The sequence below is a fragment of the Monodon monoceros genome, unplaced genomic scaffold (genome assembly GCF_005190385.1).
Source record: "Monodon monoceros isolate NGI ecotype Baffin Bay Population unplaced genomic scaffold, NGI_Narwhal_1 Super_Scaffold_12, whole genome shotgun sequence".
In the NCBI taxonomy this organism is placed as follows: Eukaryota; Metazoa; Chordata; class Mammalia; order Artiodactyla; family Monodontidae; genus Monodon; species Monodon monoceros.
In genome coordinates, this window is record NW_021703768.1 from 165,429,787 (window position 1) to 165,443,694 (window position 13,908).

The following is a 13,908-nucleotide window of genomic DNA, read 5'->3' on the forward strand; positions in this document are numbered from 1 at the left end:
AGGGTGTTACTCTAAAAGCCATCCTCCGTTTCCCTGCTGGAAGCCGCCGGAAGCCGAGACTCCCGCAGCGGAAGAGGCGCGACTCGCTATGTCCGCGAACAATATGTCGGACCCACGGAGGCCCAACAAAGTGCTGAGGTGAGGATCCTAGTTGTCATGGTGTTAAAAAGCAAAAAAAAACAAAATTCATCTCTAAAATTTAAAGATATAATTGGATTTATCAAATGATTCATGAATTGGGCAGCATCCCATCTAGCAAGTAGAGGGGAGCGCTAAAGGGCTACAGAAAGGGAAAAGTTTTTTAAAGGCAAGGCGAGGAAGTCATAATCAGAAAAAAAGGGTGATTTCAGATTAGGTCATTTCCCTTTTGGGGGAAAAAGGGTCTTATTAGGTGGGGTTACCTCGTCTTCCTTTTGGAGAATGGAAAGGGGAGAGGACCTATGTGACCGAATACCTCATTGGTGCTGACCAGAAAATTCCTGACTGACCGGTTAAGACTACATTTCTGGAGGAGGTTGAAGCTTCGGTTAGGTTAGGTATTGAGCCCTGCTTTGGTTGCTTGGCCTAGCATAAGGGACTCCATTTTTGGCCTGTGGTTTTCTCTTTAACAATGCCCCCTCCTCCCACCCTCCCCACCTTAATCAGACTCTCAGCTTAACTGAGAGATGTGAGCAAAACTTAAGGCATGAGGGCCACTCTCAGCTACTGCTCTAAGGTTCTTGCAGTTTTTCTTGTTCCTTTGTGTGCTAACCAGAAGTTACGATATTTTTGCTTAACCCCTGTGATAGTCACAGGTCCTGGCTGGCTTCAGGTTCACAGTTTTTAAGTTGGTCATTTTTTTGTTACTTTTCTGATGTTCGAGTCTTAAGGAGATCTTTTGCTTGGTGGTTAGTGGCAGTGAGTATGCATTTAAAGCTTTTGAGAGATTAAGTGCAGCAGGGAGATTATTATAATAAACAGGATAATTCACTATGTTTGGAGTGCACTTCGGAGCCATGGTCCCCAGGATCCAAACCAGGCAAAATCAAATACGTCAAAGAAAGTTCCCATTGGGAATTCCCTGGGGGTCCAGTGGTTAGGACTGCACGCTTCCAATGCAGTGGGCACGGGTTTGATCCCTCCTAAAAAAAGAAAGTTCCCGTTGAAGGAGTCACCTTCTTAAGCCAACTGGCTTGCTCAGTGATTTTATATAATAGAGTTTCAGCTAATCCAGAAGGGTTAATCCAGGTGCAGCAGGTGGTATTGACCACAGCATAGACACTCCTTGCTCAGCTAAAAGATAATCAAGGGCTATTCTATTATAAAGAACAACTTTGGCCAGAGAATCTAAGGATCTTTCTTGGGCTGATGGCCCTGCCGAAGGAAATGAATCCTGAGTCATGAAATCCTCATCGTTATTTTTTAAAAAATATTTATTTATTTACTTATTTGGCTGCGGTGGGTCTTAGTTGCGGCATGTGGGATCTTCCTTGTAGCATGTAGCATGTGGGATCTAGTTCCCAGTTCCCTGACCAGGGATCGAACCCGGGCCTCCTGCCTTGGCAGCGTGGAGTCTTAGCGACTGGACCACCAGGGAAGTCCCGCTCATCGTTATTTTTAACTTGATGATGTAAATCCAGGGGATTTGACTAATGAGGTGTCTTAGTTCCCCTGTGGAATGTTAGGGGCCCAGTTACATAACCTAAGACGTATTGCCCCCCTGTGCACTGGCTATCTAGGCATTCAGAGGCCCAAACAGAATGATAACCACCATGGACAAAGACAGACCCTATGGGGACACAAACCATTCCCGTTAAGGAGGTACTGTTAATGGATTCAGTCACAGGAATTACTGCGTTTACCCATTCCAACCAGGTGTCAGGTTTTCAGCACGTATGGGAAGAGAATCTCCCATCCTGAAATAAAGTGTTGTTCTAAATGCCTTGCAAAGATGGTTGCTGCTGGTGAGATCTCTTAGTGATTGGGGGCAAATCTGATCTAGATTATCATGGGAACATGGGGGTGCAAATGCACTAAGATTTACTAGGTAATTGTGTCTAACTGAGTAAGTTATGATGGGAGAAAGGAAACAACAAGGCATAGGTGGTTCTGGCTGTACAAGTTGAACCGCACAAGAAATTTTTAGGGGGTTCGATTGTAGTTTTCTGTGACTTTGAGAACAGAAGAGAAATTGGTCACAGGAAGGACCAGGGGGTCTCTGGCATCATGGATAGATTGGAATCTTTGTTGACAAATCCAGCAGTCTGAAAGCTTACCTCCCTTAGCAATGGCCTGGGAGAGAAGGGTGAAAACATCTTTCCAGGTCAACACCAGAGTAAAGAAAAGAAAAAGGAGAAAGGGTTTCACGTTTAGTTCAAGTATGGTCTATAGCTGGCGTCTGGGACAGAAGCAGTCCACCTTGATGTCAGCTGCTTCTCTTCCTTATCAGTTACATTCAGAGGTCTCCAGCGTCTGTACAGGACTAGATGTCTGGTGGAGCCTTCCTTAGCTGTGAGATGTGTACCCAAGGCTCAATGCCTTCTAGTTTTGCAGCAGTGTCAGTGGTTAGGAGCACTTGGTGTGGTCTCTTCCAATGGGCTTGAGGGCTGTCTTCCTCTGATGACATTTCCATAATACCCAGTCACCAGGCTCCAGACTGTGACCAACAGAATCCTTCGAACTGGGATCTTGGAAGGCTTCTTTAACCTGTCGATGATAGGCATAAGACATGAAAGACTTATAGTAGGTGGTCATACTAACATGAGATAATAAGGAATCAGCAGAAAGGTGTATACCAATGGACACTGGTCTCCTGGTGACTATTCCATGTGCAGTGAGTCTGTGTTTTCCACAGGGGGTACTGGGAACAGTTGGCATGGCCAGAGGCAATACCTTAGGCCAAGGGAGTCCACTAGTTTTAGCAAGTTTAGAGATTTTTGAGGATCTCATTAGTTCTCTCTACCTTGCCTGATGATTGAGAGTGATAGGGAAAGTGATAATTCCAAGAAGTTTGCACGGTTTTCATTAAGCCTTGTCTGGTTTGCCCAGTGAAGTCCATGCCTCAATCACTGGAGATTGTGGAAGGTATACCTCACCTGGTAAACACATTTTCTAACAGCTTCTTTGCCATTGTGAGGGCATCAGCCTTGTGGCAAGGGAAGGCTTCAACCCATCCTGAAAATATACATACAATAACAAGAACTTACTGATAACCCATACTAGGTGGCAGTTGAATGAAATCCAGCTGTAGGTGCTCAGAGGGTCCAGAGGGAGGAGGTCTGAGGCCTCTGGGAACAAAAATAGTTTTCCAGTGTTAGGGACCTGACAGGTCAAACATTGGTGGTAAACTGTTTTTGTAATTTTGTGTCTCCCCACCAATGTCTATTCATCATTTGAGTCATCTTAAATGCACTGTGGGGCTTCCCTGGTGGCTCAGTGGTGGAGAGTCCGCCTGCCGATGCAGGGGACACGGGTTCGTGCCCCGGTCCGGGAAGATCCCACATGTCGCGGAGCGGCTGGGCCTGTGAGCCATGGCTGCTGAGCCTGCGCGTCCGGAGCCTGTGCTCCGCAGCGGGAGAGGCCACAACAGTGAGAGGCCTGCGTACCGCAAAAAAAAACAAAAAAAACTGCACTGTGATGGGTGAAGGGATGCAAAAACTGAAAAATGGGGTTTGCCGTGGAGCTGGGAAGTGGCCATCCTGGGTTTCCCATAGCCCCAATTGTTCATTTAATTTACAACCATTGTTTGTGCACCTTAATTTCTCTGTTCAGGGAATTCCCTGGCAGACCAGTGGTTGGGACTCTGTGCTTTCATTGCCGAGGGCCAGGATTCAATCTCTGGCGGGGGAACTGAGATCTCACAAGCCGCCCATGGTGTTGCCAAAAAAGAAAAAAAAAATTTAAAAAAAAATGTCTCTGTTCAGGAGCAGACTGGTGCCATGTTACAAGGACATCAGGATGGCCAGTCAGGCAATGAGGGGTCATTTTTTGCTGAAGCAGAGTGGCCTTCATCCATATGTGCCTTATTTATTTACTGGCTGCTCCGTGCAGCTTGCGAGATGTTAGTTCCCCTACCAGGGACTGAACCTGGGCCACCACAGTGAAAGCACCCAGTCTTAACCATTGGACCACCAGGGAATTCCCAGTGCCATAATATTTATAGACTCTGTTGCTGCTGTCTGCATGAAAGTCACCTAGGGCATTCCTGGAACTCAGGTTCAGTCCTTTTGGTCTGAACCTCAATTTTTTTTTTTTTTTTTCTTTGTGGTACGCGGGCCTCTCACTGCCGCGGCCTCTCCCGTTGCGGAGCACAGGCTCCGGACGCGCAGGCCCAGCGGCCATGGCTCACGGGCCCAGCCGCTCCGCGGCATGTGGGATCTTCCCGGACTGGGGCACGAACCCGTGTCCCCTGCATTGGCAGGCGGACTCCCAACCACTGCGCCACCAGGGAAGCCCTGAACCTCAATTTTAATGATAGCAATTTCAGAAGGTAAGAGAATAGCAATAAGAAGGTAGTTTATTTGTTGACCTTTTTTTTTTTTTTAAAATAAATGGATTTTTTTCAGCATTTTTAAAAACAATTATTGGGCTTCCCTGGTGGCGCAGTGGTTGAGAGTCTGCCTGCCAATGCAGGGGACACGGGTTCGTGCCCCGGTCCGGGAGGATCCCACATGCCGCGTAGCGGCTGGGCCCGTGAGCCATGGCTGCTCAGCCTGCGCGTCCGGAGCCTGTGCTCTGCAACGGGAGAGGCCACAATGGTGAGAGGCATGCGTACCGAAAAAAACAAAAACAAAAACCACAATTATTTATTTATTTATTTTTGGCTGTATTGGGTCTTCGTTGCTGTGCGCGGGCTTTCTCTAGTTGTGGCAAGTGGGATCTGGTCTTCGTTGCGGTGCGCGGGCTTCTCACTGCAGTGGCTTCTCTTGTTGCAGAGCACAGGCTTTAGGGGCGTGGGCTCTAGAGCGCAGGCTCAGTAGTTGTGGTGCATGGGCTTAGTTGCTCCGAGGCATGTTCGCCCAGACCAGGGCTTGAACCTGTGTTCCCTGCATTGGCAGGTGGATTCTTAACCACTGCACCACCAGGGAAGCCCTGCATTTTTTATTGGGAGCCCAGAGGACATAAGAAAACCCCTTTGTTTCCATAATATCCCCAAATCATGGATGACCCCAAAGGCATACCAGCTATTGGTATAAATATTAACAGTCTGTCATTTGATAACTTGCTGCTTTAGTTTGTGGAAAGTTTCCCTTTCAAGTTATTCATATTGGTTAGTAATATCATAACCAGCTTGGAAACAAAGTATCCCTTTTTCATTTTTAGAGTAGGACCCATCAGCAAGATTAGATCAGTATGTTCTTACCTGGCACTCATGGGGCTCACCTTTGTCAGGCAGGGGTGGTGATGTAGCAGGGTTAAGGGCGTTGCAACATTTAAGATGTTGAGTAGGTAGTGGAAGCAAAAGGATCTCATAGGAGGTTAATCTGCTTGCAGAGAAATGTTGAGTCATTTCAGAGTTAAGAAGACTTTGGACAGCCTGAGGAGTTTGTAAATAAATGCCATTACCTAGGGTTAGATCTGCTGAGGCTCCTACTAACTTTGCAGCTGCAGCTGCAGCTATAGCCTTAAGACAGTTGGTATAGGGACTGGCAACTGAATCCAGTTATATGCTGTGATAGGAAACAGGCTATGTTTATTGCTATGCTCTTGTGTGTGCATTGCCAGGGCTTGCTTATCTCTTTCATGCACACATAAGGTGAAAGGTTTTGAGTAATTAGGTAGGCCTAGGGCTGGCGGTTCTTACAGCACTGGTTTTAGTCTTAGAAAAGCCTGCTTATGTTTATCTTCCCTAGGAAGGGGCTCAGGGACTAAAAGTTTAGTAAGTTCATAGAGTAGGAAAGCCAATAGAGAAAAATTAGGAACCCATAGTCTACAGTAGCCAATCAAGTCTAGAAATCCACAAAGCTGTCGCTTAGTTATAGGCATAGGACATTCTTGGTTTAGCCTAATCCTTTTTGGAGATAGCTGGGTTCCTTCAGCACTAGGTAATGAACAGTATATAGAGATAATTGTAATTTTTCCTTGGAGAGTTTATGGCCCTTTTGTCAGTGGAAATAATCAACAACCAACCTATAATAAGAATTTTAGGGCTTCCCTGGTGGCGCAGTGGTTAAGAATCTGCCTGCCAATGCAGGGGACATGGGTTCGATCCCTGGCCTGGGAAGATCCCACATGCCGCAGAGCAACTAAGCCCGTGTGCCACAACTACTGAGCCCACGTGCCACAACTACTGAATCCCACGCGCCTAGAGCCCGTGCTCCGCAACAAGAGAAGCCACGACTATGAGAAGCCCACGCACCGCAACAAAGAGTAGCTCCTGCTCGCCGCAACTAGAGAAAGCCCGCGCACAGCAACGAAGACCCAACACAGCCAAAAAAACCCCAAATAAATTTATTTTTTTTTAAAAAGGATTTTATTCAAGCCGACCTGAGGACTGTAGCCCAGGAAACACAGATTCAAGAAGCCCTTGAATTGTGTTTTGTCAGACTACAAAATGGCAGAGGCTTATATAGGCAAAAACTGCAGTTACATAACTTGTTTGTCAAGAATTATAATTGGGGCTTCCCTGGTGGTCCAGTGCTTAAGACGCCACGCTTCCACTGCAAGGGGCACCGGTTTGATCCCTGGTCAGGGAAGTACCGCATGCCACGAGGTGCAGCCAAAAAAAAAAAAAGGAATTATAACTGGAACTGGCAAGAAGTAAGGGTGCCTGTCAAGCAAGGACTGGTTGTGGAGTCTGAAGTGGTTGTATAGTTACAGTGGGAGATCTTGAGACCATAAGGTTGCAGTTGGCAGCTGCTAGCAGATATTGTCTTGAGAATAGCTAGTGGTGTAGTTAAGTTTGATACAGTTCAGAAAATTCAAGTTCTCAGTGATGCAGGAATATATCCACATCCACAATGACCACCCGGCTCCATTTGGATGCCTGAAGCACAGTTCTGTCTAGTCAGAACAAAGAACAAACATCAAACATAATGGAGTACATTCCTTCGAGGTTTCAAGAGACAGATTAGCACATACACAGTGAGTCAGCATGACCTTAGTTTTGGGGAAGGGAACCTCATCTTCAAAGGAGTTGATGCATTGGCATCTTAGGGATGGCGTGAATGGACATTTATCCCTATCTTCAAAGTGGACATTCTGAACAGTCTGATAACTGTATTCCATTTTTTGTGTGTTTTAATGGTTAAAGCGGATGTACAATGTCTGTTTGACAGGCCACAAGACGGTCTGCTCTAATTAGCAAAAAGTTCAAGCCCAGGGGACTCCCCTGGTGGTCTAGTGGGTAAGACTCCGAGCTCCCAATACAGGGGGCCCGGGTTTGATCCCTGGTTGTGGAACTAGATCCCACATGCATGCTGCAACTAAGATGTGGTGCAGCCAAAATAGATAAATAATAAAAAAAAAAAAAGTTCAAGCCCAGTCATGTATGAGCTAGGATGACTTCCCCATACCTCAATATGTGAAAATTTCTTCCATCACTTCTCAGCTAACTGTTGCAGCAGATACATGGAGTTTTTTATGGATGCCTCTTTGGTTACTGAGCACAGCAAGAGGTCGTCTGCCTATTGTAAAAGAGTTGATTTCCCCGGGACTGGCGGGTCCTTACATTTTGGTGGAGCACTTGGGAGAAATAAGAAGGGGCCTCAATGAGCCTTTGAGGCATGACTGTCCAGGTGTATTGCTGATTGTTCCAACTTAAGGCGAACAGATATCAGCCATTGGGGTCTACAGGGCTGCTGAAAAAGGCTGAACCAAGATCTGCAACAGTGAACCATTTTGAGTCTGGTGTCACTCATGACAAAAGGGTGTTCTGGGTTTGCAACAACTGGGAAATGGGGAATAACTATCTCGTTAATAGCTCTTAAGTCCTGAGGGAAGGGATAAATTGGGAGACTGGAATTGACAAATACACACTACTATATATAAAATAGATAACTAATAATAAGAACCTCCTGTATAGCACAAGGAACTCTACTCAATACTCTGTAAAGACTTAAATGGGAAAATAATCAAAAAAAGAATGGATATATGAACATATATAACTGATTTACTTTGCTGTACAGCAGAAACTAACACAACATTGTAAATCAACTCTACTCCAATAAAAACTAAAACAAACAAACAAACAAAACCTTTCCCTGGGGGGAAAAAGGAAAAACCTCAAGTTCTGGACAAATCTCCATCCTCACCCATTAGGTTTCCAGGCTGGCAGGATCTGTGTGTCATGGGGGCTAATACAGGGCACGATTACCCGCTGGGAGATGAGATCTTTTGTTGCGGGTGTGAGGCTTTAGTGGATATTGAGGTAATTGAGGAAGAGGTTTAGTTATGTGTCTCTGAATCATTATAGGCTCTGTACTTTTTATTGTCCCAGTGTCAGTATTAGAAATAGCCCACAGGTTTTTGGGCACCTCAATTAAATTAGGGGACTTCTGTTGGAATCCTTCCTCTTCTACGTCAAGGACAGATTGTAAGAACGTAAGAGAACATCAGGTTCAGGTTGGTCAGGAAATTTTATGGTGAGGTCTCCATTGGAAACAAAATGTATTAGCCCTTTTAACTTAGAAAGCAGATCTCTACCTAATAGATTGACCGGGGCTATGTCACATAGCAAAAAAGAATGCTTTTCAGTCAAAGGTCCCAGAGTCATTTGTATTGGTTGAGGTAGAAATTCTCTCTGAACGTTTATTAGATACTTCTACTAAGGAAACCTCTTTTTCACTCTGAGGGATTTGTCGTCCTATGGGAGTGGGATTTAAAGTAGAAAGTGTAGGGACTTCCCTGGTGGTCCAGTGGGTAACTCCACGCTCCCAATGCAGGGAGCCTGCGTTTGAGCCCTGGTCGGGGAACTAGATCCCGCATGCGTGCCGCAACTAAGAGTTTGCATGCTGCAACTAAGAAGCCCGCCGCTGCAACTAAAAAATAAATAAATAAATAAAAGTAGAAAGTGTAGCTCCATTATCGACTGGAATTTGGCACGGTTTCCCATTAATTTTAATTTTAGTTTCCCCTTGGCTGTTTAATTACTGATAACAGCTTACTGGAGAATCCCTCGGAATACTGAGGGGGTAGATGTGGGGCACTCAAGTTGAAGAATTTGCATAAGACCTTTGAGGACAATCTTTTTTTCCAGTGTCCCAGTTGATTACGTGTGAGACATTGGGTCTCGGGCCAGCGTTTTGATGGTGGACCCCTAGGAAGATGTTATGTTAGGTCTCTGGCCTTGGAGCTTTTGTAGCTGTAAGGCCAACAATTTGGAAAATTTTTGCTTGTGGTCTTGCTCTAAGGTCGTTTCAGAGTGCTCAGCTATGGTCACTGGCTCCATCAGACTGGTGGTCTCCCATCCTATTTTCTGTCTTTTTATCAATGCACTAATCTCAGGAGATAATCTATTTGCAAATAGGGCAGCTAAGAGCAGGTTGAGTGACTCTTTTATATGGGAGTGTTTCCAAGCGTGCCTTAAAGTTGGCCCGATTCATCTTTCTTTGGTTTGCATGTTTGAATAATAGACCGATCAGTTGGGGTAGGGAAGATCCTAGGAATGGCTTATAAAAGGTCAGGTGCTGTTTTGCCAGCTTTTTCTGGTTGAGGATCTTGAAGATCATCCTCTGGGTTTTGCCATTTTGCTTCCTGTGTCCATTTGGTGCTTCACCAGGTCCTACCTGCATGTGCACGAGCTGATAAAGATTTTGCAGCCTGGGGTTGAGGTCCTGATAATGACTCCAGATTCTTCAAAGAACTTTTGGGGTTCCTCCCTAGGTTTAGGAAATGCCTTAACTATGGCCCTTAGTTCCATCTTTGACCAAAGAGTGAAAGATACCCGAGGAGGTTCGTCTGCAACCTTGGGTAGTTCTCTCTTACATGGTAACTGTTGAATAGTCCCTTCAGAGTGGAAAAGCAGTTCAGAAAGAAAATCAGTAAAACATGAGTACTCAGGGGCTTCCCTGGTGGCGCAGTGGTTGAGAGTCCGCCTGCCGATGCAGGGGACACGGGTTCGTGCCCCGGTCCGGGAGGATCTCACATGCCGCGGAGCGGCTGGGCCCGTGAGCCATGGCCACTGAGCCTGCGTGTCCGGAGCCTGTGCTCCGCAACGGGAGAGGCCACGGCAGTGAGAGGGCCGCGTACCGCAAAACAAACAAACAAACATACATGAGTACTCAGGTAAAGAAGGAGAGAGGGGCTTCCATGGTGGCGCAATGGTTAAGAATCTGCCTGCCAGGGCTTCCCTGGTGGCGCAGTGGTTAAGAATCCGCCTGCCAATGCAGGGGACACGGGTTCAAGCCCTGTCCAGGAAGATCCCACATGCTGCGGAGCAACTAAGCCCGTGCGCCACAACTACTGAGCCAGCTCTCTAGAGCCACAACTACTGAGCCTGCATGCCACAACTACTGAAGCCCACACGCCTAGAGTCCGTGCTCCAAAACAAGAGAAGCCACCACAATGAGAAGCCCGTGCACCGCAACGAAGAGTAGCCCCTGCTCTCTGCAACTAGAGAAAGCCCGCGTGCAGCAACAAAAACCCAACGCAGCCAAAAAAAAAAAAAAAAGAGAAAGGAGAGCAGTAGGAGTCATGTCAGCCCTTCCTTTTTTGTTTTAGGTACTTCTCATGATTTTGATTTTTCATTAGCCTTTTTGTAACCCATCTTTTAATGAAGCTATTTTGGAAACTTGAAGCCTTTTGGAAGCTTCCATATACCAATGAAAATAGGTATCCCATTCTATTTGCTTAATTTGGAAACCCTCACTTTCAAGGGCACTTTTTTTTTTTTTTGGGATACTCGGGCCTCTCACTGTTGTGGCCTCTCCCGTTGCGGAGCACAGGCTCCGGACGCACAGGCTCAGCAGCCATGGCTCACGGGCCCAGCCACTCCACTGCATGCGGGATCTTCCTGGACCGGGGCACGAACCCGTGTCCCCTGCATCGCCAGGCAGACTCTCAACCATTGCACCACCAGGGAAGCCCACTTTTTAAAAAAATAATAAATTTATTTGTTTTTTGGCTGTGTCGGATCTTCGTTGCTGCGTGCGTGCTTTCTCTAATTGTGGACAGGGGGCTGCGCTTCATTGCAGTGTGTGGGCTTCTCATTGCGGTGGCTTCTCCTGTTGTGGAGCATGGGCTCTAGGCCTCCGGGCTTCAGTAGTTGCAGTGCGTGGGCTCAGTAGTTGTGGCTCGCGGGCTCTAGAGCTCAGGCTCACTAGCTGTGGTGCACAGGCTTAGTTGCTCTGCGGCATGTGGGATCTTCCCGGACCAGGGCTCAAACCCGTGTCCCCTGCATTGGCAGGCGGATTCTTAACCATTGTGCCACCAGGGAAGTCCCTCAAGAGCACTTCTGAAATAAACAATCTTGTCTCACTGACACATTCCCCACAGTGGCCACTGTAATTCTAGGTTGTTTTTAGTAATATTTTGCCATTTTTGTAGATATTTACAGCCTTTGGGATTATAGTTCTTAGACATAAAAAAGGCAGGTGTGCTGATGGGTGGCATGCTTGATTCATTAAAGGTGAAAGCTCCCATCTCCCTTAGCCTCTCTTAGCTGGCTTTATCTACACAAAGCAAGACAGACAAACATGAATACCTTAACACTCCACCTGTAACCAGTTACTGCGGCCTGGCCAAGAAAAAGGCCCTGTGCGCACCACCACCAACTGCCTACACAGAACCTGGGGCTGGGGGAAAGGATTGAACCAGCAGACCCCAAATGGGGATTGTGGGCTGATTCCAAATGAATGGGGAACCGCAGCTGCCACCAGCAGTGCCCACCGTGGAATCTGGGAAAGGATCCCAAATAAATGGGGAACAGCAGACCATACCGCCAGCAGTTCCTAACATGGAATCTGGGAACAGAACCAAGGCTGGGGGTTTCCAACCAAATGAGGAACTGTGGTCCGAACTACCAGCAGCTCCCAACGTGGAACTAGTGATTCCAGACAAATGGGGAACTGGCTGGAAAGTCAATTAGATTGGGAGTGACACAAAGAGAGCAGAGGTCAGAAATGAGAGGAACTTACCCACGGCCCCCAGAAATGGCAAGAAAGACAGTGGACTCAAAAAGGGGTTCATGGGTACCATGCTTATGTTTCTCGTTGTCCCCGAATGCTGTCAGAGGTTCACTTTGGATCCTGTCGCTGCCACCAGATCTGTTGAAAAAACAAAATTCAACTGAGTAAATTTTAAAGATCTAATTGACCTTATTGAAGGCTTCATGGATCAGGCAACATCTCATCTAGCAAGTAGAGGGGAGCTCTAAAGGCTACAGAAAGGGAAAGGTTTTTAAAGACAGGACAAGGAAGTCATAAACAGAAAAAAGGATTATTTCAGATTAAGTCACCTCCTTTTTGGGAAAAAAGGGTCTTATTAGGGGGGTTACCTCTTCCTTTGGCGGATGGAGAGGGGAGAGGGGCCCATGTGACAGACTACCTCATTGGTACTGACCAGAAAATTCCTGACTGACTGGTTAAGACTACATTTCTGGGGGAGGCTGAAGCTCCAATTAGGTGAGGTACTAAGCCCCAGTTTAGTGGCATGGCCTAGCATAAGTGACTCCATTTTGGGCCTGTGGTTTTATTTTTAACAATGGGGATGGGCCTCGCGTTGTGGGTTGGAGGCCCAGGGGAGCACCTGCCCATCCTGGGGGCAGAGCTTGAGCACCCCTGACCCTGCTGCAGGTACAAGCCCCCGCCGAGCGAGTGTAACCCAGCCTTGGATGACCCAACACCAGACTACATGAACCTGCTCGGCATGATCTTCAGCATGTGTGGCCTCATGCTCAAGGTGGGCAGGGCTGAGTTTCCTTCCCGTAGCTCTGCCTGACAGCGGGGAAGGCATGGATTCAGAATGAAGCAGGACCAGTGCTGAGGGGGCAGGGCTGTGGTGATGCTGGGTGAAGAAGGCTAGAGCTGTCGGGGAAGCCAGGTGTCCGGGTCAGGGTTGCACACAGGACGTCAGTCTGAGGCTGGGGCCAGGCTTTAATGCAACTTGGTGGGGACTGGTGGAGAAAATGTGGGGTCCGTAGCACGATGGGGGATGTCAAAGGCCAGGCTCCTTAGGCCTGAGGGGACATGGTGGGGTCAGAGATGCAGGACAGGGAGTAGGACCAGAGCTCGGGTACCTGGAGTTAACTGTGGGGGTCTGGAACTGAGAGACTCCTGGGGCTCAGGGTTTGAGCTGTGTCAGGTGGAACCGGTGCCTGGGAATGGCCCTTGTGGGGGCTCATTGGGGTGCCTCTCACCGCCCTAACCCACCCAGCCACCTACGTCTTGCAGCTGAAGTGGTGCGCTTGGGTCGCCGTCTACTGCTCCTTCATCAGCTTTGCCAACTCGCGGAGCTCTGAGGACACCAAGCAGATGATGAGCAGCTTCATGTGAGCTGGGTCTGGAGAGGGAGGGGCTCCTGCGCGAGGGGAAGGGGACCCCAAGCCTCTGCACCCTGGACTCACACCTCTCTCCCGTCTCAGGCTGTCCATCTCTGCCGTGGTGATGTCATATCTGCAGAACCCTCAGCCCATGACGCCCCCCTGGTGATGGCAGCCTAGAGGGCTCACATCCTGGACCCCTCTATCTACCTTATGCCCTAGGCCTGGCCCGTGGCTGCTCAGCCTCCTGCCCTCAGCTGCAGTCCTGGGCTTCCCTGCAGCTGGATGGAGGGAACCTGGCCCTGTCCTTGGGATCCCACTTTGCTGGAGCAGAGAGGGGAATCTCCTGGGTCTACCCCTGCTGCCTTCCTTCCCCACCCTGCCTGCTGTTGGGGGAGATACTATCCGTGTTTCTAGGTGTATCCACTCATTTTCTTGTTGAAACCAGCTAATAATAAATTTTTGCATTCTGGTTGTTCTCTGAGACCTCTCTCTCCTTCTGTGCATTGTCA

The 13,908-nt window shown here is 47.8% G+C and overlaps 1 protein-coding gene across 1 annotated transcript; it reads left to right on the forward strand.

Annotated features, from left to right (window-relative positions):
• The first annotated feature begins 29 nt into the window (after positions 1-29).
• Positions 30-13,869, forward strand: WDR83OS (WD repeat domain 83 opposite strand). Its single transcript, XM_029217182.1, has 4 exons — positions 30-138; positions 12,711-12,816; positions 13,308-13,405; positions 13,499-13,869. The coding sequence occupies exons 1-4, from the start codon at positions 89-91 to the stop codon at positions 13,563-13,565; spliced, it is 321 nt and encodes a 106-aa protein (XP_029073015.1). The 5' UTR covers positions 30-88; the 3' UTR covers positions 13,566-13,869.
• Positions 13,870-13,908: the final 39 nt, after the last annotated feature.